Source organism: Carlito syrichta, unplaced genomic scaffold, assembly GCF_000164805.1.
Source record: "Carlito syrichta isolate Samal-C Ts95f unplaced genomic scaffold, Tarsius_syrichta-2.0.1 Scaffold306565, whole genome shotgun sequence".
In the NCBI taxonomy this organism is placed as follows: Eukaryota; Metazoa; Chordata; class Mammalia; order Primates; family Tarsiidae; genus Carlito; species Carlito syrichta.
In genome coordinates this window covers 168,298-195,679 of record NW_007250661.1, presented here as the reverse complement: position 1 = coordinate 195,679, position 27,382 = coordinate 168,298, and the positions used below count along the sequence as shown (strand labels likewise).

The 27,382-nt window shown below is 36.3% G+C and overlaps 1 protein-coding gene across 1 annotated transcript in view; it reads right to left on the bottom strand.

Annotated features, from left to right (window-relative positions):
- CCDC171 (coiled-coil domain containing 171) overlaps nucleotides 1-27,382 on the bottom strand; it is a 281,370-nt gene that overhangs the window by 97,533 nt on the left and 156,455 nt on the right. Inside the window, exon 19 of the mRNA XM_021715020.1 lies at nucleotides 24,971-25,156. Within this exon, the coding sequence (XP_021570695.1) occupies nucleotides 24,971-25,156 (186 nt within the window). The remainder of the gene's footprint in view (nucleotides 1-24,970; nucleotides 25,157-27,382) is intronic.

The following is a 27,382-nucleotide window of genomic DNA, read 5'->3' as shown; positions in this document are numbered from 1 at the left end:
CCAGTCTCTTTATAGTAAAGTATGAAGTCTGGTATTGTGATACACTGCTTGTTTTATTTGCTGAGGATTGTTCTGGCTATTCTTGGACGTTTGTGTTTCCATATGAATTCCTGTGATTTTTCTAGGTCTGAGAAGAATGTTGTTGGTAATTTAATGGGTATTGCATTGAATTTGTAGATTGCCTTAGGTAAGATGGACATCTTCAAAATGTTGATTCTTCTGATCCATGAGCATGGGATATTTTTCCACTTGTTCGTGTCAGCTTTGATTTCTTTGAGCTACAATCATCAAAACAGCATGGTATTAGTACAGGAACAGGCATATAGATCAATGGAACAGAATTGAGATTCTAGAAGCAAAACCTCAATTTCTCAACCAACTCATCTTCGACAAAAGCCTCCACCACCTACCAGTGGGGAGAGGAGAACCTATTCAGTAAATGGTGCTGGGAAAACTGGCTGACCACATGCAGAAGATTGAAACAGGACCCCTACTATCTCCATGCACAAGGTTAACTCCAAATGGATCAGAGACCTAAATGTAAAACCTCAAACCATAAGAACCTTAGAAAATGAAGGAAATACTCTCATGGGAATCGGAACTGGCATCCAATTCCTGTACAAAACCCGACACCCACAGGACTTAAGAGAGAAGATAGACAAATGGGACCTCATTAAACTGACAAGCTTCTGTAAAGCCAAAGAAACCATCAAGAGAGCAGGGAGACAGCCTACATACTGGGAAAAAGTTACTTGCCAACACCAGGTCTGACAAAGGCTTAACATCTGGATCTACAAGGAACACAAACGTGTTGAAAAGAAAAAAACAAACAACCCCATTATCAAATGGGCAAAAGATATTAACAGACACTTCACAAAGGAAGACATCCGAGCAGCCAACAGACACATGAAGAAATGTTCAACCTCACTAATCATCAGGGAGATGCAAATCAAAACCACACTGAGATACCACCTAACTCCAGTCAGAATGGCAATTATCAACAACTCAAAAAATAACAGCTGCTGGAGAGGGTGTGGCGAAAAGGGAACACTTCTACACTGTTGGTGGGAGTGTAAACTAGTGCAACCTCTGTGGAAAGCAGTGTGGCGATTCCTAAAAGCTCTAAATATCAACCTCCCATATGACCCCGCAATCCCCCTACTGGGAATATATCCTGAAGAACTCAAATCACTCTATAAAAAAGATACCTGCACACGTACGTTTATCGCAGCATTGTTCACAATAGCAAGAACCTGGAAGCAACCATGCTGCCCATCAAAAGAGGACTGGATTAAAAAAATGTGGCACATATACATGATGGAATACTATGCAGCCATAAAAAAGAACAAAATCATGAATTTCGCAGCAACCTGGACGGAACTGGAGTCTATAATACTGAGTGACCTCTCACAGAAACAAAGATCCGAGTATCACACGTTCTCACTCATATAATGGACCTTGAACATCCAACGTAATACTATAAGAAAATGACTGATGGTACTGGGAAACTATGAGGGGGAGATGGGATTAACAGTCGCAAATATCTGTCTGGGGATGGGGAAACACCTCTTATCAACAGGGTGCCTGAATGAAATGTAATTGTATACCTAACCCTTAACTGTACCCCACAACATCATCATAAAAAATATTGATTAAAAAAAAAAAAAAATATATATATATATAAGAGAGGGATCAGCAGTAGCAGGACACTGCCAAGGAAAGAGGAAGGTGCACATACCATCACTAAGCATACCTGACCCTAAACCACAGGAAGTGAGGACCAGTTGGGGGCCCAAAGTTTACCTACACATCGACTACATATCTACCTAATCCTGACTTGCAGCCCACACACTTACTATGAAAAAATTCTGATCCTTAATGTATTTTCTATTTATAACATATTTATTATTATATGTATATTTATAGGAAGTTGTGAGAATTACAGAGAAAGCATGTAAAGTATCTAGTTCATGTGGTTATATTATTTGCATGATTCAAGGTCCTCATGAGAATCCAAGTGTGATGATCACATTTCCACTCTACCAACAATATAAAACAAACATTCTCTGAACTAACAGCAGGACAACTGATCTACCCATTTCCTGATCTCATCTACTTCTTGTCTATATTTCTGGTTATGGATCATGCGACTGATGTTTTTAAAGCAGGAGGCTTTGTTTACCTGAATTCTGCAAACAAAAGGCAAATTAAGAGGCCTCTATTTCTAATAACGTGAACTGGAAAAGTATTCTCTTCTGAAACTCAGTCATAGAGGAATGAAGAAGAAAAGCTGAGATTGTGTCTCGTTTTTCTCTTCGGCCTCCATATCCAAGGAGGGACCCTGGGAGAGTTCAACAGAGCAGGAAAAAAGTAAAACCTCCATCCATCCCCTCAACTAATATTACTTCTCAAGTATAATAAATGGATCCCCATAATCCACATCTGAGAACCTACGAGGAAAGGAACCATTTTAATAGCAAACTGACCTGACATCTCAAAGCCATGCAGATAGTGAGTATCTCATAATAGTACCATGAGCCACGTTGGAATCTAGGCAATGAATTGGTTTGTTTGCTTGCTTGTTTGTTTAGACTCATGGGGTACCTGTGAGGATTTGTTAGAGAAGTGCATTGCATGAAGGTGAGGTTTGGGCTTCTGATGAGTCTCACCCACCCAGCTCCTCCAGTAGTGGACATGGTACCCAGTGGGTGGTTTGGCATCCTTTATTCCCCCTTCCTTCCCTTTCCTTTAGCAGTGCCCCACATCTGTTGTTCCCATCCTTATGCCCACATGTGCCCGATACTTAGTACCCACTTATGAGTGAGAACATGTGGTATTCAGTTTTTGTTTCTGTGATAATTCACTAGGAATGATGATCTCCGGCTATGCCAATGTTGCTGCAAAGACATGATTTTGTTCTTCTTTACAGCTGCATAGTACTTCATAGTGCATAGTACTTCATAGTGTATATGTACCACATTTTCTTTATCCAGTCCACCATCAATGGGCATCTGGGTTGGTTTCATGTTTTTGCTATTGTGAATATACAAGTGCACATGCAATAAACTTAAAAACGCAGGTGTCTTTTAGGTAGAGTGCTTTGTGCTCCTTTGGCCATATTCCCAGAAGTGGGATTGCTAGGTTGAATGGTAACTTTGTTTTTAGCTCTTTGAGAAATCGCCAAACTGCTTTCCACAAGAGTTGAACTGCTTACATTCCCTCCAACAGTGTATAAGTGTTCTCTTTTCTCCACAGCCTCGCCAACACCTGTTGCTTTTTGACTTTTTAATAATAGCCATCTTGACCAGTGTGAGATGGTATCTCGTTGAAGTTTTTATTTGCATTTCTCTGATGATTAGTGAAGCTGAGCATTTTTTCATATATCTGTTGGATGCTTGTATGTCTTCTTTGAACAGTGTCTGTTCAAGTCCTTTACCCATTTTTTTAATGGGGTTGTTTTTCCTGTCAATTCATTTCAGTTCCTTACAGATCCAGGCAATGATTTGACCACTAGCAGCTATTAGAGTAAGTTAGAAGAGACCATTATTATCAAAGTACTATAATAAATCTAGGGATAGACAACAGTAAAAGGATTAGTAAGAAAAGTACCAATTTGTACAAAGATATTTGTTTCTTAAAAGAGCTTCCATGATAAAAGCAGCCAGCTTCCTGCATAAACAAGGTTCTGTTCAGGTATTTTAATAAAAGGTTTTTCTTAATTCCATGAAAACATGCAAAATTCTGTAAAATTCACAATTCTAATCAAGACCTAAGCCAAAAGACAGGCTTTGTAAATTCAGATCATGAGATCATGTGAATCAAAGTACTTGCCACAAACTGGGGGCAGCATACCACTAACTGCTGAAAGAAACATAAAGGCAAAGAACCAATAAAAGACTGACTGTGGAAATGACAAAGACCATGCCCAAAACATGTCACAGCATACATTTCTCCCAATACCCACTCTGACATACATACATATAAACGTATATAATGTATGTTTATATATAAAATGAACATATAAGTTGATATATAATCACACATAAAATTGTTGTGTATACATTTTATATTGTATGTAAACATATAAATGAAATTATAATTATATAAAATATATAATTGCAGAGTGTGCATGTATATACATATAACTGGATGCATATGTATCTAGATAGATAGATACACATATACATATGAATATGATTTGAAAACTGAAAAGCTCAGACAAGAAAAAGAAATAAAAGGTGTCCAAATTGGAAAAGAAGAAATCAAACTATCTTTGTATGACAATGATATGATCTTATACCTAAAGAATCCTAAAGCCTCCTCCAAAAGAGCCCTGGACTTGAGAAATGAATTCAGTAAAATTTCAGGATACAGGGCAACCCCCTCAGGTCCCCTCCCACTCTGAGAGCTTTTCTATCCTCTCAATAAATCCTACTTTTAAAAAAAATTTCAGGATACAAAATCAACACACAAAAATCAGTAGCACTGATATACACCAATAGCAACCAAACTGAAAATCAGATCAAAAACTCAATTCCACAGGTGCTGGTATGGGTGTGGAACAAGGAAACGTTTCTACACTGTTGGTAGGAGTACAGACTAGTTCAACCTTTTTGAAAAACCTTGTGGTAATTCCTAAAAGAAGTAAAAATTGCTCTTCCATACAATCCAGCAATCCCTCTCCTGGGAATATACCCAGAGGAACATAAATTGCTCTACAAAAAAGACACCTGCACAAGCATGTTTATTGCCACACTATTCACATTAGCAGAAACATGAAGCCAATCCTGCGTTCATCAAAAGTGAACTGGATAAAGAAAATGTGGTATATACACATGATGGAATACTATGCAGCCATAAAGAAGAACACAGACTTCACAGCAACTTGGAAGCAGCTGGAGACCATCATACTAAGTGAACTATCACAGACACAAAGAAATGAACCCTGCATGTTCTCACTCATAAACAGGCCCTGAACACTAGTCACATTAGCACAAAGAAGGGGATAGGCTGTCACTGGGCAATGCTAAAGAAGGGAGGAGGAACAAGGGAGGAAGGAGAGAGGAACAACACCAAGGGGACCGCTGTACTACTACCAAGGAGAGTGAGGGCCAGTTAGAAGCCCAAACTTCACCTGCATGTAGCCTACTTATGTAGTTAACCCTCACTTGTTCCCCACATCTCCATAATAAAATATGAATTTTTAAAAAATTTTAAAGAACTAAATTCCATGAGCAATAACAGTCAAAAAGCTAAAATATATTTATTTATATTTAACCAAAGAGGTGAAAGATCTCTACAAGGAGAACTACAAAACTCTGATGAAAGAAACTGCAGAGAACCCAAATGGAGAAAAATTCCATGTTCATGGATTGCAAAAATAAACATTATTTTTAGACTAGAGAATATAGTTTATTTAAAAAGTAAATTAGAGAGAAAAAGGAGATTCACCTCACCAAGGTAGGGAAGGGATTCAAAGCCAGGAAACAAGGCGACAGCATAGCTCAAAGACACAAGGACACACCAGAGTCTAGCAAGGCAGTGACCAAGAACAAACAATATTAAAATGACCATATTCCCCAAAGTAATCTACAGATTCAATGCAATTCCTACCAAACTACCAACATCATTTTCACAGAATTAGAAAAAAAAAAATCCTAAAATTCATATGGAACCAAAAAAGAACCAGAATAGCCAAAGCAACCCTAAGTAAAAAGAACAAAGATGGAGGCATCACATTGCCTGACTTCAGATTCTACTACAAGGATGCAGTAAGCAAAACAGCATGGCACTGCAGACAAATGAACCAATGAACAGAATGAAGAACTCAGAAACAAACCCAAATACCTACAGCCAACTGATCTCTGACAAGGCACTCTATTCAACAAATGGTGCTGGAAAAACTGGATAGCCACATGCAGAAAAATGAGATTTGACCCCTATTACCCATATTCAAAAATTAACTCACGAAGGATTAGACATGAATGTGAGAACTAAAACCATAAAAATCCTAGGAGAAATCCTAGAAAAAATTCTTGTGGACATTGGCCTAGACAAAGAATTTATGGCTAAAATCCCAAAAGCAAATGCAACTAAAACAAGAATAAACAAATAGAACTTAATTAAACTAAGAAGTCTAAACAGCAAAAGAAATAATCAACAGAGCAAATAGGCAACATACAGAATGGGAGAAGATATTCGTAAACTCTACATCTGACAGAGGACTAATATCCAGAATCTACAAAGAACTCAAACAAATCAGCAAGAAAAAAGCAAATAACTCCATTAAAAAGTGGGCAAATGACATGAATAGCTATGTCTCAAAAGAAGATATACAAATGGCCAACAAACATATGAAAAAATGATCATTATCACTCATAATCAGGGAAATGCAAACTAAAACCACAATGAGATACCATGTTACATCAGTCAGAATGGCCATTATTTTCAAAATCCTAAGACAATAGATGGGGGCTAGGGTTCAGAAACTACCTACAGGGCACAGTCTTCACTCTCTGAGGAATGGGCCACCTGAAACCCAATCCCCACCACTATATAATACATCATGTAGCCAACACACATGTATACCTCCCTGAATCGAAAACAAAAACGAAAAAAACTAAAAAGCCAGTAAGTCGTGACATTTCATTTAACAGAATGAGAAGTTTGATATAAATGGTAAAATTTCTTATTGCAAAACTCAGAAAGGGATTTTCTCTACCTCTGTAGCCTGATTGATTCAGATTAAGTGACTTGATAGGTGAAAATCTGATTCAATGCTATGGAGTTTTCTTTTTAAGTGGGCAAAATGTGACGAGTAATAGAAATATGCATATTTTCAAGTCTAGAAATCTCTGTTCTAAAACTGACCTAAAAATAATTTTCTTAAAAGGCATAAAATTTTTTGTCGCGAAAATATTCTAATACACAAAGAAAATATATTGCATGTATCAACTTCCCCTTTAAATAGGTGTAAAGCATTTCATTTTTCTTAAATATAAAATATGAAAATTCTCTGCTATGATAACTTACATTTTGAATTTTCAGCAGTTAACGGTCTTTAAAGATATGAAAGGCCCAAGGAGAATCGAGTCTTTCATATCTTTCAATGTTACAGATATATTTGTCTTTTATATAAGCAACTTCATCATTTATACTGTCAGGTTCTTTGGAATTATTTTTATTTCTTCATTTATACAATGTAAGCAATAATACTTATCTCTTAACATACTGTGACTGTTAAATATAATAATATGAAGAGCCTTGCAATGTGCCTAACCAAAGTATATGTGCTCAGTAATGTCTGTTCTCTTTTCTCAAACTACACTATAAATAACAAATTAACTTTACATAAAATTATATGAACAAAAAACACCTGTGGAGAAACATTTATTGTTCCCTTTTTTATACTTAATGCAAAACAAGACAATACACTTTTCTTAACTGTCATGCTGGCAAAAGTTCTTGGTTTTGATTTGTTGTTACTGGTGCTTTAACGATAATACCTAATGATACCCCATGCTGGTAAGAATGGAATTAGACAGGTTCTCTTCTATGTCATCTCAGGAAAACGCCAAATCTGGAAAAACATTAATAGCCTTAAAGAAAACACACACACACACACACACACACACACAACTTTAAAATATCTGTATCTTTTAACTGAATCTGCTTCTTGATACCATCCCTGAGTTTACGAACAGCTATATAGTCAAATACTTAATGATAAGATTCTCGTCTTAATTTTTAATAATGAAAAATAGACACAATCTGAATATCCAATAACAGGAAAATGGTTAAATACATTTCAGCACCTTCATGAGACAGAATAGCATACAGCTCATTAAAATAAAGTTGCTATATCTTTAAAATAAAGAAAAAAAAACCACACCTCATCCACAAGCGTACCTGCATAATGAACATTTGCATACCTAACCCTGAATCGTACCCCAGTTCTTTAAAATAAAGAAAAAAAAATAAGGTTTTTAGGTAATTTAAAAATTTTTTTTATTTTAAAGACGTGGGGTACAGTTCATGGTTAGGTATATAAATGTTCGTTATGCAGGTACCCTTGTGGATGTGGTGTGCCCCTGTTTTCAGGCAATCTTAACAACTGCTCAACAAATGACAATCCTCTTCGGCCAGTTGCCCCAAATTATCTCGATTCATCTCTCCGATATCCACATCTAAACCATTAGAAAATTCTGTGAGATTTATCTTTAGAATTCAAATATATCCCAAGTCTCACCACTCTTTACTCCTACACCCTTATATCTAGAGTGGACTATACCGTTAGCCTCCAAACTAGTCTCTCTGTTTCCACTTTTGCATACCTAAGTCTATAGTCTAAAAGATTCCAGAGTGATTCTTTGAAAATGTCACCTCTCTGCTCAAAATACAGGATACAAAACTATATATATATAGTATGCCTCCAGTTTTATTTGCCAAAATATTAATAATGGTTATATATGAGTAATAATGAATTACATACAAGTTATTTTTGTCTGTGTCTTTAAATTTTTTCTTAAAATGAGCATGTTTAATCAGAAAAACATAATATAATGCTTGCACAAAGTTTTATGAAAAATAGGGCAACCCTCTCGGGTCCCTTCCACTGTGGGAGCTTTTCTGTCCTCTCAATAAATCCTGTTTTCCAAAAAAAAAAAAAAAAATGTATGAAAAATTGAACTGCATGATTCAAATATTTTAAGTAATTTTTAAAATATGATTGAATCAAAGGTTAGTATTCAATTAAGAAACATGATAACTCTAATTTCAAATAACTAATCATTGGGGACAAATTTGAACATGAAAAAGGTAATTCAAAGTTATATGTGAGAGCTTACCCTTTAAAAAATTATCATGTCATAATAAACAAAAAGGTAAGTATTTTATGTCATTACATATTTTTCTGCTCTTTAGGGTAACAAAAATGAGAATGACATTTTTTACGAATCTTCTGGCTTCTAGTTTAAATCTTCTCTGTTAAATTACTACTTTTAAAAAGTGGCCTGAGAGCCGTTGTTTTCTTACGTCTTTTTCTCTGACCTTGAAATATAATTGACTACCCTATAGGTCTCAATGGTATAAGTCATTAGGAAGATAAAAATATATGGAAATTAAAGTAAAAATTGATAAGACTTTTAAATTAAGGAATGATGTTAGTAATCCTACTTTATGAAAATGGGTTATGTGATAGATGTTTATTATTATAACCAGGGTTTGTCAAGTAAAAGATCTTTAAATTTTTTAAAAAGAAAATGTATGTTGGGGTTCTTTTGTTTAAAAGTTTAGCAGAGAAAATATGTCTATTTATTCAAAATTAGGTAAATATATTACTTCATGCAACATTTCCATTATACACCCTCAGAGTATGACAAATAATTTTATGAATAGCACAAAAATTAGGATCTTTTACAATAAAAGGAAGGAAAATATTTATTAAAAGTTACCCTTTGCCCCATTACAATGACTCCAAATATCTTTCTTTGCAAATTATTCCATTTGAAATTTGAAAAACATATTCTTTTTTTTTTACTTATTCTTCCCTATCCACAGTCTAAGTGTAAGTAAGTTTTAAGTTTGAGAATGGAGAACAATAAAGCACAGAATTCACTTTCTATTAAAAATGAGAAATTTTCTTTCTGTTAAGGAAAACCCAAGCAGCTGCAAGACGGTAAGGAATGACACGGGAAATGGGAAGAGGCATGAGGCTTAAGACCCCGTGAGATTGCTAACAGCTTGATGGAATGAAAGACAAGATGGCAGAAGTAAGCAGATGACAGAAAACGATGATGAAAGGGGGCATGTGACTAAGAGCTGAATCAGGGGGAGACAAAGGGACTACTGGGGAGATTTACCGTGAATAAATCGTTATTTTTTCCCCCAAGCCAATCTCTCTTGACTAATGTCTAGGATCTTCTATGGGCAGACTTCAAAAACTGCAGCAATTCAGAGAATGCAAGATTTTGTAATACTATAGTTTCAGAAGCTCTCATCCATTGTCATATCAAAATTTCACCAACCATCAGAATGCCAAGCCTTAGTGTGTATCTGGGGAGTTGCAGACTCTATTAAAATTATGATTTGGATTTGTGGAGAATTAAATCCGCTATGCATTCGCCACAAATCCAAGTACTGTACTTTCTACACCATAAAGGCTTAAATATGTGTGTTAATTAATTACATGATCAGAATTTATTTTTTAAAAAAGACAAATCAATAGATTTGTAACTTCACTTGAAGATTTTTTTGCTTTAGCGGATAATTCTATAAATACACAAACATTTCTAAAATTTTATTTAAATAATAAATATACCTAGCATGTTTCACATGTACTCAGAAGTTATAAGACTAAGAAACACCTAATTTTTCCCAGGAAAAAATATGGGCAAAGTATAGTTTTATTCTAATCCCAAATGATTTAGTCATTCTTAATCTCAAACTTACTAGGCAGAGAGAAAAATGAAAAATTTCTCTGCATATTAGCAATGTCATTTCAATAAAGCCATCATGTCACTCAATTTCTGTATTGGTACCATTATTTTGCTCAAAATTCATAAATTACTCTCATTTCCTAAATTGTTATGTATAGAAGTCTAACTTACCTCTCTATCCCAGCCCCATTAGCACATTATCTACAGGTCTATGTTTTTAACAGATTGTGCAAACCAAATACACACTAAGGCAAAGAAAGGCATCATCCAATTATATCTGTAGACTAACTGGGAGAAATCAGCTCCATACGAGACAATGGAATGGATTTTCAGAAGATGAGCCCAGTTCAAGGCTGCCACTCGCTACAGATACCAAAACTATTTGAGGAAATCAATGGGCTAGTTCGGGTGCTTCGTTTTCCAATATTTCTCTGTAACTGACAGAATTGATTAACACTAGGAAAATTACCCCTTTCCAAAGGAATCTTTCAAGTTCCAAGGGGCCATGGCGTTCCCAAAGATTTCCACTTACTGAAACCGCAAATCACAAGTTCCTACTTTAAAATGTATTATCCTGACCTTTTCTTATTTCACTTTGTATGCCAGTAGTAATTCTATTATTCAATTAAATTAAATAAAAAATTATGGTATCTGCACCAGAACTATATAATCTATCATGGCCATGTCAGAAATTTGGCCTGCTTACTCCAAACTATTATTTTAAAAATTGACAAAAACCTTATGTCCATCAACAGATGAGTACCTCATTAGACATTTCCACCATGAAATTCTGTATATCAATTAAAACAATAAATGGATAGATCTCTAGACCATGTTCTAAAACAAAAAGACAATTCACAATACTAGCATACATAATACATATTATTAGCCACATATGAAATGAATGTATATATACAAATACATGTAAAAGTATATACAATGTCTGGAAAGAAACACAATCTTATAATATTAATTACTTCTGGGAAGGAGGAAAGGAACCAATAATGTTGATTGCGGTTCAAGAGAACTTTACCCTTATGTTAGTTAAGGTAATGCTAGATGTTACCGCCAACAAAAAAACCAAAACATATGATGGCTCGAACACGATAATATCCACAGTTTTTCTCTCATAATTTCCAAAATAGATGGTCCTGATTGGCATTTGGCCATCCCCTAAGTGGTGACTGCAAGGCCCATACCTGCCTTCTTGCAAGATACAAGTGGTGCCTTGTATCTTTAACACATGGCTCCCAAGAACACCTAGCTTGTCTGCATTATGCCAAAAAGGTAAAAAAATATAAAATATTGTACATGGAAAATTTGTATAACCAATACTTAAGTAATAAACATTACTTCCACTTACATTTCACTAACCAAAACTCAGTCACATGCTAGCAAACTCCTGAAGAAAAGGAAATGAGTTTGAAAAACAGTTAGCCAGTCTGCCACAGTCTGCCTTTTGGTCAAATACCCATTTCAGTATTCTTCTAGCCCTTATTTGTACACTATTTCCCCAAAAAGGACAACCTAAATTCCTATTTAGTCACTGTTTTCAGTTCCAAGTTCAGGATCATCTAGTGATGCTGAGTACTTTCCATCAGGTCCAGATATAGCTCCTCATAGTCCATCAGCCTATTAACTGAAAGATAAAAGATATCCATGCTCAGACCAAAGACATAACGGGATAGATTATGCACAACAAATACTCCTGCTCAGAAAAAGGAAGAATGGGCAATGTCCAGCAGTCACTGGTCTACAGCAATGATGAAATCTTGTTGTGCAGAATTTCTATCCTGACGGTAGCATAAATTCTATAATCAGTCCCTAATTCTGGAATAAATCTGTTGTCCATTGCTCTCTACGGTCCCTTGCTCTGCCTTCTGGAAGGTTCTTCTTTACCCATTATCCACCATAGCCACATATGAAATGAATGCTGAAGTGGTGCCTTGTACAGCCTATATAATTTTTGCATTCCTTTTCTTACTTTCAAATATTTGAGGACCCAAAGGTTTGAAGGCTAAAGGACTAAAAGGCAATTTTAGTCCAGACTTGGTTTCTTTGACCCACCATTACCCTAAAAAGTTGATTACATTTTCAATCTGTTTGCTTTCAGTCCTTGCATGTGCCAATAAATACACTCAGACTTTCTTGAAGATTACCCTCACTACTGGTTTCCCTGCTTCTAAATACCCATGTGTATGTATGAGTGTCCACGTAGGCACAGTGTGTGTACTTGAATGCAATGATGGTTTCCTTGATGCCATCTAAGATAACAGGTTTGAATAAGAAAGCCATACCCCTAACCTGTTCTTTGCCATGGGGCTGAGTCATAGTAAACTCCTTCTAGGCTCTCATGTCTTAGACCCTCTCTCATTCCTTTAATTTATGTTCAAAAAAAATCCAATCTTACTTGAAGCCAAGAAAAAAAATGCATTGGCTATATATAAAATTCACTGTCTAGAAACGAAACCAGACACAAGAAAATAAATGCTGATTAACAAAACTGTCTCAGATGTCCAGCACCACTGAAGATATTCTAGACCAAGTCAACAACACAAAATACCAAAAAATAGAGTGGTGGAGTGGAAAAAAAAAGAAAGACAAACCCTTAACTTGTTCTGCTATTTTCCATACTATATTTTTCATGTTCATGTGTCTAAAGCTCCCAATAACAGAGAAGTATGCTATTTCTAACTATAGTGCTTGCCTTCAAAGAATGTTCTCTTCACTGACCCAAGAGTTGGAGAATTTCATAACTATCCAACTAGTTCCATGAGTTCAAGATCAGCAATACAAAGAATTTCTTTTTCCTAAGACTTCCAGCTCTGAATACCTACAGTATTCTAAATACAAGAATACTGTAGGTAAATTTCTGCTCCCATGCCCAAGGTCTGCTACAGGCCTAAATGCTTCACATGATGCCTGTCCTCGAGACCAGCACTGTACCATAGAATTTTCTGTGATGACAGAGGGTTTCTATATCTGTGCTGCTCATATGGCAGTCACTAAGTACACGGGGTACTGAGCACTTGAAACATGGCTAGTGAGAAGGAGGAACTGGATTTTTTTATCTTATTTAATTTTATGTATTTAAATGCAAAGAGCCACACATATCTAGTGGCTACCATATTGGATAGTGCGGCTCAAGATGCTAGATTCCATTACTTACATTGGAAATACTACCCACTGCAAGTCCACTTATGCCAATTCTCAGTCACATACATCTGGCACACAATTTCTGTTGAATTCCAATAAACACTTGCTATGGTCTGAGTGTTCCCCCAAAATTCATGTGTTGAAGTATTACCTACCATAGTAATGGTACTAAGAGGAAGAACCTTTGGGGGGTGACTAGGGCATGATGATAGAGTTCTCATGAATAGGATTAGTGCCCATAAATAAGGCCCAGAGAGCTCCCTTGCTTCTTCCACTATGTGAGGACACAGCAAGAAAACGCTATTAGAAAGCAAGTCCTCACCAGATGTCGCATCTGCTGGCTCCTTGCTCTTATACTCTCCAGCATCCAGCACTGTGAAAAATAAATTTCTGTTGTATATAAGTTAACCAGTTTATGGCATTTTGTTACAGTAGTGGATGAAGATAACATCCCATCATTCTAGGTGACTCGAGAGACAATATAAACAATCCATCTAAAAATGTGACCTCCCCATTTCCCTGCCTCTTCTTCTCACCAGCTCAAGTCCATTCAGTACCCAAACGTTAGAGCTTGCTCTGCTTCCAAAATCCCTGAAACACCCTGCTCTCTGAAATCAAGCAACTATTCTTCAGATTTGCTGTTCAATCATAAATTATATGACCATTCGTTTTCTCTTTTAATCCAGCTTAGATCCAATGGTCAGTTTATCCCAGAACACTCTCATTTGTGCCATATCATCCCTTGCCCCTCTGTCTTCCTAACGTATCTAGCAAAATCCTAATCCTTGAATAACTATGTGGACCCATTTTTCAGTGCATACATCTAAGCATCCAAATGCCTTAAGACAAATGAGTATTACCATACATTCTCAAGCGATCCTTCTTCTTCTATTTCTGCCCAGCGCTTTGATTACATTTCTATTGTTGACTTGCCGTCCTTCCTTTTACCAATGGCTATTTCACATCTTTTCTACTCTCCAACGGCCTTTCCCCTCCAACTCCTTCGCACAGAACATGAGTTTGCCTGCTTCACAACAAAAGAAGCATCAATGAGAAAGTCTACCAGAATCTATTCACATCTTGGTCCGCACATGCAATGAGAAAGATGTCCTTTCTTCTATCAAAGGCTATTATTCCAATTGTGTCTTATCTTTTCCAGGCTTCTCAAGATCTTTACACCAGTGGTTCTCAAAGCATGGTTCCACTTAGGAGCAGTATCAGCCTGGTGGGGAATGGTAGGGACGGAGTGGTGGTAATGGCAAGAGTCAAACAAGAGGGGTTTAATTATGTGAATTAATTAAATGGTGAATATTTTTTAGAGTGAAAGAAGGTTTTAACTTCTGCCCATGATGAAATAACAGGAACCAGGTTAACCCTTCCATCTTAATAATAACACTGGACAAAATATGTGAAACATCTGTTTTCAGATATTGAACAACCAGCAGCACAGACCAATAAAACCTGATGAGGGAAACAAACGAGAGGAGCCATAAAAATCACCCTGGCTTTCTTCCTGGAGGCATATTTTGGACTGTGGAGCAGGGAGGAAGATTCCATATAGAAATGGAGATCTCAGTGAGGTAAGGAGACAGAGATCTGGGAGCCTGCAACGACTGAAAGATGCAGTACAGAGTTCTGGAGAGGAGAAAACTACCCAGAAAATAAATCTTGAATTCCAGCATAAAGTCTCAGTGCCTTTGATTGAACAACAAGATGTGAATGTGTACAGTAAAAAATTCACAAGATAGGGCAATTGAAACTAGAGAACTGAGAAATGAGTGGTTTCCAGAAAGATCACCAAGGATGAGTGAGAATCAATCAAGTTCCCTTAAGCCAGGTGAAAAGTCTATACTGATCATATGGGTCATTCGATCAAGATCCCAAAAGGGCCAAACCTCAGAAAGAAGGCTTAACTATCCCTGAGTAAAAGTTACTGTATATCCATCCTTACAAACTTCAAAAGGACCAAACTGAACTATAAATAACTGACTACCTGATCAAAGTCCAACATTCTATAAAAGAAGCAACACAATGTCCAGCATTCAATAAAAAATTATAAGCCAAGGCAAGAACCAGGAAAATGTAGTCCACAACCAGGTTATAGAAATAGACCAAAAAAGGATAGGTATGGTAAAATTAGCAGACAAGGGCTTTAAAACAACTATTATATATATATATATATATATATATATATATCTTCAAGTATTTTTTTAAAAACAAGGACACGTGAAGAGAAAAACTGAAAAATATAAATAAGAATCAAGATAAAACTTCTAGAGATAAAAACTCAAATCTGAATTGAAAATTTCACTAAGTAAGAATAACAACAGGCCAGGCTTGGTGGCTCAGCCTGTAATCCCAGCACTTTGGAAGGCTGAGGCAAGTGGATTGCCTGAGCCCATGGGTTCAAGACCAGCCCAGGCAATTTGGTGAGAACTTATCTCTACAATAAAATAAAATAAAAAATTAGCCAGGCATGGTGGCACATGCCTGTAGTTCCAGCCACTTGGAAGGCTGAGGAAGAAGGATCATCAGACCCCAGCATGCCCATAAGCATGCCACTACACTCTAGCCTAGGCGACAGAGTGAGACTCCAACTCAAAAAAAAAGGAAAGAAAGAAAAGGCAACAACATATTAGGCATTACAGAAGAAAATATTACTGAATGGAAAGACACAGCAATCAAAATTATCCAAAATGAAGTAGGGAGAGAAAAAAAATTTTTAATAGACAGAGTCTAGTGGCCTGTGGAATAATACCAAGCAGTCTTGCAGTATTTGGAATCCTAAGAGGAGTACAGATTTAAAAACTATCAAAAGAGATAATGAAAAATTTTTTCAAATTTGATATATTTTTAAAAACTACAAGCTATAAAAACTTTAAGAAGCACAATAACCTCCCAGTAGGAAAAACCACAAAGAAATCAAGACTTACCATAATCAAACTTCCAGAAGCCAATAATAAAAAGAAAACCTTAAAAACAGCTGAGAGACCAGGTTCGGTGGCTCAGCCTGTAATCCCGTGCCTTGGGAGGCTGAAGTGAGTGGATTGCCTGAGCCCACGGGTTCGAGACCCGCCTGGGCAACTTGGTGAGACCTCATCTCTACAATAAATCAAAAACTAGCTGGGCATGGTAGCGCACGCCTGTAGTTCCAGCTACTGGGAAGGCTGAGCGGAAGGATCCTGGGAGCCCAGCAGGTCGAGGCTGCGGTGGCCGGGAGCGGCCACTGCACTCCAGTCTGGGCGATTGAGTGAGGCTCCAACTCAAAAAAAAAAAAAAAAAAAAACAGCTGAGAAAAAAAAGACACGTTGCATACAGAGAAACAAAGATAAGATGAACACATATTTCTTGTCAGAAACTGTGTAAGCCTGAAGAAAAAAGAGTAACATTTTTAAAGTACTGAAAGAAACTGTCAACAAAGACATCTATATTGAATATCTCTGCAAAATAAAAACAAGTATTTTTTTAACTGTTAAGGAGAGTTCCTCAGTGAGAAGTAACACTAGATGGAAATATGGTTCTATATAAAGGAAATATGCATTAAAATGGTAAATATGTAGGCAATGATGAATAAAATTATTTTCTTATTTTTTGAAGTTCTTGAAAATCTAATTTACTGTTTAAAGCAAAAATAATAACAATGGATTGTGGAATTTGTATAATATACATAAATGTAAAAATCTATGACAGCAACAGAAAAGAGAATGGGCAAGAAGAAATGCAAGTATGTTGTATGATTCTTTACATTATACATAAAGTAGTATAATGACTAAGTACAGTAAAAGATGGTTTGCATCAACAGACAAGCTAAATGCAAACTAAAATTTAAAAACATGGGCAACATAGCAAGACCTCGTCTCTACCAAAAGAGAAAAAAAAAAAAATCAAAGAAATTAACTGGGCATGGTGATGCACATCTGTAGTCCCAGCCACTAGAGAGGCTGAGGTGGAAGGACTGCCTGAGTCCAGGAGGTCAGGGCTACAGTGAGCCGTGATAGTACCACTGCACTCCATCCTGGGCAATAGAATGAAACTCTGACTCAAAAATCAAACAAGCAAACATACCACTTTACACCCATTACAACAGATAAAATTTAAAATGACAGTGCCGGCCAGGCTCAAGCCTGTAATCCCAGGCTGAGGTGAGAGAACTGTCTGAGTCCACGGGTTCGAGACCAGCCTGGGAAATGTGGTGAGAACTTGTTTCTACAATAAATCAAAAAATTAGCTGGGCATGGTAGCAGGCAACTGTAGTTCCAGCTACTTGGAAGGCTTAGGTGGAAGGATTGCTAGAGCCCAGCAGGTCGATGCTGAGGTGGCCATGAGCGTGCCACTACACTCCAACCTGGGTGATGGAGTTAAAAAAAAAAAAAACTGACAGTGCCAAGTTTTGCCAGAATATGAAGAAAATGTAACTCTCATACACAGCTGGTGGAATGTATATGATGTAGCCAATTTGGAAAAAGACTTTGGCAGTTTCTCAAAAACATACACTTACCATACAACCCAGCAATTCCACTCCTAGGTATTACCCAAGAGCAATCAAAACAAGTTTCCACATATGAACGTGTACAAGATTGTTCTTAGCAGTTTTATCCATAATAGCCTTCAGTGGAAGCAACCCAAATGTCCATCAACAGGTGAATGAATAAGCAAATTGCTGTATGGAATACTACCAACAATATAAAAAACAACATAGATAAATCTTTAAAATGTTACACAGAATAAAAAAAGACACAAAGAGCATGTACTGTCAGATTCCATGTACATGAAACCCTGGGGAAAGCAAGTCTAATCTAGAGGAATACTGTATCAGTGGCTGCTGGGCTAGGGTGGGGTCGGGCAAGAATAGAAGACTGATGTGAAAAAGAGCAAGAGAAATTGGGGGATAAAAGAAGCAGGCTATATCTCGACTGTAGTGGTAGTTGCACAATGCATACATTTGTCAAGAGGCACTGAGGTCATATATATATTTAAAGTACACATTATAGGGTTATTAATTACACCTCAATGGATTCATTTTTAAAATTCAGTAATAATTCTCAGGATCTAATTGCTATCCTTTTCTAAGTAGTGTTTCCCTCCATAACTTTTAAAATTTTCTGTTGTCTTTGTTATTCTATAGTCTCATTACTATGTTTCTCGGTACTTATTGTATTCCACTTTTGTTCTTTTATTAAATATCTTTCATTCTCTTTTTTTCTTTTCTTAACTTCCTGTTATCCAAGAGTTTGTCTTGCTGCAGAGCATTCTGGGTGATTTCCTCAGCTTCCTTCCAATTTGCTAATATCTTTTCATCAATGTTCACTGGGTTTTTAATGTCAAAGACTATATTTTCATTTCTTACCTTATAATTTCTATTCATACCCTATTTCAGAAAATTTTTAAAAAATATTTATTTTACGTATCTTTTACCTGATTTCAAAATCCTCTTGTAGTACTCCTACCACCTGAAGTGCAAATTTTCTCATTTGATGTGCAATTTATTTCTTTATATGATTTGTAATATTTTTCCTCAAAGCCTAGTGAGTATTCTCTGAGATATAGTATCATCTCTATAGAATATTGTCAAGTTTCCTTCTACAAAGTCATACTGGCTCTACAAGAACTGGACCAGCTAAACATTCCTTGGGTCATAAAGGTAAAAACTAAGACCCTCATTTATTTGTGGCACAGGCTTGAAGTTACAATTTCTTCAGTGACTTTTTTCCTACCTGTGGTCCAGAGTAGACATCAAAAATCCCATATAACTGGTAGGCAGGAGTTTTCTAGTCCACAATTCATGGTAGGGAAGCCCTTCTGCAACCCCAGTTTCACACAAGTAGGTATTCTTCAGTCTGTGAAGGTTGAAGCCTAGATTTCCCTGATATATGATAATCAACTGTAACCAGCTAGGTTTGCACATCCCAATGAGCTAATTAGACTTTGGCTCCTTCTTACCATTTGGTTTGGGGTACCCTTATTTCTAGAACCTGAACATTTTGCTCTCTTTAAGCTTGGCTATACCCCAAAATTCATCTGGTTTCCACTTGCTATGGTTTGAATATGTCTCCCAAAGACATTGTGTAGAAACTTAACCCCCAATGCAATGGTGTTGTGAGATAGGGCCTTTAAGAGGCAATTATGTCATAAAGGGCCTCACGAATGAACTAATGTAGTTATGTGGGAGTGGATTGTTTACTGTGGGGGTAGGTTCCTTATGAAAGGATGGGTTTGTCCCCCTTCTCTCCCTCCTCCCCCCATGTGCAAATGCACATGTGCTCACTTGCCCTTCTATCTTCTGCCATGGATTGACACAGCAAGAAAGTCCTCATCAAGTGTCAGCACCTTGATATTGGACTTTTCAGCCTCCAGAATCTTAAGAAATATATTTCTATTGTTTATTAGTTACTCAGTCTGTGGTATTCTGTTTATAACAGCCCAAAATGCACCAAGATAACACTTCATGTGTTTGGAATGGGAAGGAAAGTCCTTTCATGCTAGCAAAATCTTGATTCCAAAAAATGACAAGGATAGTATGATATAAATGACAAGATAATCTCAATTAAGATTAGAGATCTAAAAGTTCTAAATGAAAAATTTAAAAACTGAGTGCTCCAGCATTTTTTTTAAATAATCAAAACTCTACCAGGTTTATTTCCGGAATGCAAGGCTGGTTCAACATTAAACTACTAAAAAATATAACCCAGGGATCAGTAAACTTTAGATAGGAAAAACTTTAGGCTTTTTTGCCACATAAAATCTGTATCACATGTTCTTCTTTGGTTTCATCTTTTTGTTCGTTTTTTTACAATCCTTTAAAAATGCAAAAACTACTCCTAGCCTAAAGGCCACACAAATGCATGTCATATTTTGCCAATACCTGATAAAATTCAACATGTTAACAGAATAAGTGAGAAAAATCATATTATTATGTTAATAAATGCATTAAAATATATTTGATAAATCCTAAATCCATTCAAGATCTTTTAAATTTTGCATAATCTAGGAAGATAACTCCCTTAAAACCTGATAAGGTTTATCAACTAAAAAACTATAGCAAGCTTTCTTCTTAATAGAGAAAGCTAAGAAAGGGTCTCTTTAAGACTGGAAACAAAATAAGGATGCCTACCATCTCCACTTCTACTCAACACTGTATCCCAGTTAACAGTAAGGTGCGGGGGGAAACACTAAAGGCATAGGGTTTGGAAAGGAAAAACAAAACTATTGTTATAGAACAAATAATATGATTGTCTATGCAGAAAAGCTTATAAAGGTCAGATAAAGTATTAGAATTGACAAGAAAAGTCAGCAGTGTGGCTGCATATGAGATGAATATATCTTTCTACTCATGTGTCAGTTACTTGGTTGATCTTACTCTTCAGGGGCTTTGGTAAAAACTAAATTAGGCAAGCTTCCTTCCAGAGAGAATTCTGCATTAGCTTTTGCCTAAAGCAATGAAACACTACTGACCTGGGATTATACTTTTGAGGTTATTAGGCAATTCCTTAAGTGACAGTTTTAGGTTCAAGCTTCTATCTGCTGGTAAAGCCCAGAACTTATTCTCCTGCTTCCAGCATTATTATTGGTATAGGTTGAGTATTCCTTATTCAAAATTCTTGGGACCAGAAGTGTTTTAGATTTTGAAGTTTTTCAGATTTTGGAATATTTACATTATATATATATATGTTTTGTTTTGTTTTTAAACTGGTTAAGTATCCTAAATCCAAAATGTTCCAGTGAACATTTCCTTTGAGCATCATATGAGCACTCAAAAAGCTTCAGATTTTGAAACATCTTAGATTTTGTACTTTGGATTTTCAGATTAGGGATGTTCAACTTTCGCTGCCTCCAGGGCAAACCCAGCATCTCTTCATGGCACTTTGATTTCCACACACTGGAGTTTGTCAATGTTGTTGTTTCTATGTTTTTGTCCTTGGAGATTTCCTTTACTTCTTAATGCACAGCTGTTATTACAGGAAGCACCTTATCCAAGATTGAACTGCATTATAATGAACGGTCATTCTGTACAAAGTATGATTTATAAAAGCTATTATATTAAAAATAACTAAAAACAAAACTCCCAAAATGTTAACAATGGTTGATTTCAGATGATAAATCATGAATACATTTTTTCTTCTGTATTTTCCATCTCCTATTCAAGATCTTATTTTGTTGTTATAAAGAAGAAGAGATAATATACTTTGCTTTTAAAAAGAAGTTATGCACAGAAAATGGTAAAAAAAAAAAAAAAGAATTATTTTTTAAAGTATTACCGAAAATACAAAAGAATATTTATCAAGCATACACTTACTTTTCAAATAGTATCTTAATTCATTCTCATAATAACGCTGAAACTTAAGTACTATTATCCCTATTTATGCTAGAGAGAAAACTGAGGCTCAGAAAAGTTAAATAATGTGGCCAAGTAACCTAACTGGAGTTGAATTCGGGAATCCTTGTTCCAAGGCTAGTGCTTTTTCCTCTGAACCACGTTGCCTCCCACAAGAGAGCATTTCCACATTACCACCTGCTAATTCTAATTAAGAGATAGTAATTAAACAATTCTCCACTCCTGACAACAATATTTAAGCTACCGGCACTTTAAAGAAATTAACATGAACAGCTCTTCATCTGCTGGAAAATACTATACCTAAACACAAACTACAAACTATTACAGAAAAAAAAGACTCCATATGATACAGGTATACGTCAAAGGTGCTTTTCCAAAGCACAGTTTACTACTTTATCTACTAATAGGATACGAAGCGTAAAAATATTGTTTAAGGACCAAAACACTTATAAAATGTTCAATTTCACTAATAATCAGAGAAATACAAATTAAAATAGCAATGATATATTTATCAAATTGGAAAATCTTTTTCTTCTTTTTAAAGTAGGGGTCTCCCTCTGTCGCCCAGGCTGAGTGCAGTGGCACAGATCATGGCTCACTGCAGCTCAACCTCCTGGGCTCAGGTGATCCTCCTGATCCTTCCTCCTCAGCCTTCCTAGCAGCCGGGACTATAGGCACACACTACCATGCCCAGTTAATTTTTTTGATATTTTGTAGAGACAAGGTCTTACAATGTTGCCCAGGCTGGTCTCAAACTCTTGAGCTCAAGCAACCCTCCCACCTCGGCCTCCCAAAGTGCTGGGATTACAGGCGTGAGCAACAGCACCCAGCCTCGAACCTTTTTTTTAAAGAGTAATGGCCAAGTTGGGTCAAAAGTGCAAGTCTCATACATCTTAGGAGAGAATGCAATTGGTGAAATTTTGCTTTAGGGCAATTGATAATATATATACACTTTAAATCATATTTGGTTTTTGACCTAGTAATTCCTCATTTAGGAATTTATCCTGATGTAATAATAACAGATATGTGCATAAAGATTTAGCTACAGGAGTGTTCATCTTACAAAACATATACTAGCAAAAGCAGAAGAATGAGAAGCAGTAGAAGCAGCAGAAGAGGGGGTGGGGAAGAAGAGGTAAAGGAAGGAAAAGAAGAAACCGGAATGAATCTAAATCTACAATATTAAATTGGGTTAATAAATTATGTGCAGTACATTTGGGTAATTACCAGAGGCTGGATATGTTGGTCAGAGGGTACAAAGTGTCAGCTAGACAGAAGGAACGCATTCTGGTGCTCTACTGTACAGCAAGGTAACTATAGCTAATAATAATATATATTTCAAAATCACTAAAAGAATGCATCTTAGATGCTCTCACTACAAAGAAATGGTAAGTTTGTGAAGTGACAGATGTTTATGTTAATTAGCCTGCTTTGATCATTCCACAATGTATACATGTATCAAAACATAACAATGTACCTATAAATATACACAATTATTATTTGTCAACTAAAAAGGAAAAGTTTTAAATGTACATTCAAAAGAATTTAATCAGGCATTAAATTATGACACCACTGTATTTATCAGCATAGAAAGAAATCCTTGACATGGCGTCTAAAGAAAGTAAAAAACAATATCCTTATTAGTATGACTGTATTTTTATCAATTTGCATTTAGTTAAATACCTACATTTGCAAAATACAAAGTCTGGAATAACGTATATCAAATTTTTAATGGTAGATATATCTGATGATATAATTTGGGATTATTTTACTTTTCATTTTTCTTCATCTGTATTTTCTTATTTTTCCACAATGAATATCTATTACTTGTGTTTTTTAAAAGTAAAAAAAGAAAAATAAGTATATCATAAGATCATATCAGTTGGTAAGTAAGAATGCTCACAGTCTATCACTAAGTGACACAAATAAGTTACAAAACAGTATATAAGTATGTTCTCATTTATGTAAAAAAAAAATAATAATAGGCATTAGGTTGACCCATTTGAAGTTGCTGGCATTTGTCTATTTCTCACTTATAAAAACAGCAATTTCAAATGGTTCAATTTAATACATATGTCTGGAACTACACACTCCAAAATATTAAGAGTACCCTGGCAGTTTTTTCTTCTTCTTTAAGGGCATCTATATTTTCCACTTTAAGTCCATTTGCATTTTCTTCTTTTGAATTTTAATATTTTCAAATTTTTCTAAACACTAAATCTCAATTTTAACACTTGCAAGTCAGAAATTTTCGGCTATTTTATTGTTAGGGTAATAGTATTATTTAGTTATCAGAGTAAATATGTATCTCTATAATAAGTGTATACTAACTCTGAGTTGAGTAACTGTATTATGTTATCCTACATAGAGGCTGTATCATTTTTGTTTCCCTAGATTTAGCTCCATTCCAGCACACACAATCTCACTAGTGAAAAATCTACAAGTATTATAATCAAAAACTAGAATTCTATTATACTTCGTAGCCAATATTTCCATAAAATACTATAGCCCTAGATCCAGTTTGTACCCATCTAAATGACATCTCTTAAATTATAACTTCTTTCCCTCCCAAATACCTTTGCCACAAATATATGACAGGGGGAACAACTCTTTCTAACTAAACCTCCCTCGGCTCCAAATATGTACTTAAAAAAGAATCCAAGAGACCCAGACCAACACCTTCCAGAATCCAAAAGACATGTGGCATTCTCAAAGTCCAGAGGGCACAAAACAAGAAAAGAAAAAGAACTAAAGAGAGGACGATAAAAGAAACAAGGAACAAAAGACACAAAAAAGAAAATTGTTACTGGAAAAGATCTTCACTTTGCTTTCAACTAGCAAGTAAATGCTACTTTTACGTTTTCAACACCTGTGAGTGCATGCCTGTAAGTGAGGCCTCAGAACCATGTTCCATTCCATCCTCACAAGCTCTTGCGGAATAAAGTTTGACACCCTGGGTTCTATTCCCTGTTCAGGAGGCATCGTGATTCCTTCTGGGACCCACATCGAGAGGAAATCGGGCGTTATGCAAGGGATGGTCTCCTACCTTAACAGCTTCTCCGAGAGTTTGGTTTTTGTCCGCTTCCTCACTGGAGTGCAACTCAAGTCTATAATTCAACTCCTGGAGTTGTTGTGCCTGTTCATTCAATAGCATTTGTGCCTGCTGTTCCCGAAGTAATGCATTGTTTAGTTCTTCACATGCACTTTCAAACTTCTCATGGGTGATCAATTTCTTGAACGGAGAGAGAAAAACCAGTAACACGCTAACGGCATTGTTGTGTCATGTAATATTTAGAACTATATTTGTGAACATAAAAAATATGATACAAACATTTGTAGGTGTCTGATCCACGACCAAAAACACAATTTGTTTTTCTTAATTGCGCAAAGATAAAAGTATTACTTTGGTTTTTAAAGCACAACAGTTATACTTCCAAAATTACACTTTTAGTCAAATAAAATCCTAGAAAACGTATTTCAAGTTCTAAATAAATCAATCCACAATGTTCATGTTAAATTTTTGTATATTTTCATATATGCCTATATATGAGCTTTTCTTTTTTGAGAGACAGAGTCTCGGCCCTGGCTAATTTTTTTTGTTTATTTATTGCAGAGATGAGGTCTCGCCAAGTTGCCTGGGCTGGTCTCAAACCCATGAGCTTAGGCAATCTACTTGCCTTGGCCTCCCAAAGTACTGGGATTACAGGCTGAGCCATCAAGCCCAGCCATATTTAAGATTTATAACATTCCCATTACTACAAAGGATTTGAGGTAGATTAATATTATGAACCACAAATGTAAAGCAAGTTGATTTGAAATTTTAGAAAATCTAAGGACAAAAAGCAGAATAAGAATCCTATTGATTCTAGACATCTAGAATGTGTAAATTACTACAATTAAATGCAGACGTTATCTCTGAGTTTTCTGACAAACGAGACAAAAGTAGAAAAGTGCATAGTCACAGTTTCCTCATAGGCCAATGACAGAAGGCATATAGTTCATGGAGAGAGAAAGACTTTTACGGGAACTAAGTCTGAGAACAAATTTACATGTGTCCCTCTATATTGGAATGCATAAGCACTCCATTTTACTTTGGCACCAGTTACCTTGCCTGCTACCTCCACAAAGCAATTAACTTTTACTCTTACTTCCATTTCAAGCATATATATAATGCATTCAACACTGAAGAATTGTTTTTTTTAAGTTTTCAAACAAAGTTTATTAGAGAAAGGAGGGAGAAAAGAAAGAGTGACATGCCAGAGCTGGCACAGGCGAAAGAAACCACACTTTTGCTCTTTACAGTAAACCTGCTATACCTTCACAACAACTGATATGCTACAGAAGGTGAAGCCTGGAGACACCCCACCCCCAGCTCTGAAGATTGACAGCTCTAGGCTCCTGATGGGAGGGGAGAAGGGGACCCATCCCTCAGCAACCCACATGATTATGGGATCAAAAATCTGTAAGAAGTGGGGTGGGAATTTGAGACAGGGTAGCTAGTAAAAGGAAGAATTTTCAAAAAGCAATAGTGTAGCATAAAAATAGGTGCCTAATGATTTACCTAAGTGAATACAAATTAATGAGAATGATCACATGGCACACAGGAAAGTTACGTTTCCTGAGTGTAACCTAGTAAAGGAAGCTCTAATACATCACTTGATACTTGTAGTATTGAGATTTTACAGAACACTCATCTTTTTACTCCCTCTTAACAGCTGCCTTGCTCTCCTATCTCACATTGTCCGATTACAACCAACCCCTCCACTTTTAAAACAACTCTAGCAGCCTTCTCTCAGCATTCCAGTTCTATTTCTACTTCATAACATCCCTTATTCTCTGAGTCTTGTGGAGAATAGGGGATTTTTTTGTGTCCCTTCTATCTTTTATATGTTCTGTTGTTTTAAATTCCACTCTTGCCATCAGATCATTCTGTCTTTTTAACTCACTTGACCTCTATAAATCAAGATCCCTACCATTTTGCAGGACTTCCTTTATTTTGATAGAATGTGTGTTCCCTCCACACTCCTCCAAAATGCCTCCTTTATCTAAAAACTTAGTTAATTTTAGTTTCTGTCTTATCCATCTCTCCCTCCCAGAGACTGGCTCAATTCTGTTCACTCTTCTGCAAGTAAACAGCATCAAGTAAGTAGAGCAGGGTAGAATAAGAAAGAGATGGTGTATGAGAACAGTTGAAAAGAGCTCATGTGATCATGGGAGTTATGATCTACTGTCTGGCCAGGCTTGGTGGCTCAGCCTGTAATCCCAGTACTTTGGGAGGCTGAGGCAAGTAGATTGCCTGAGCCCGGGGGTTCGAGAACAGCCCGGGCAACTGGGTGAGACCTCGTCTCTACAATAAACCAAAAATCATCTGGGCGTGGTAGCACATGCCTGTAGTTATGGCTACTTGGAAGGCTGAGGCAGAAGGATCGTTGGAGCCCAGCAGGTCAAGGCTGCGGTG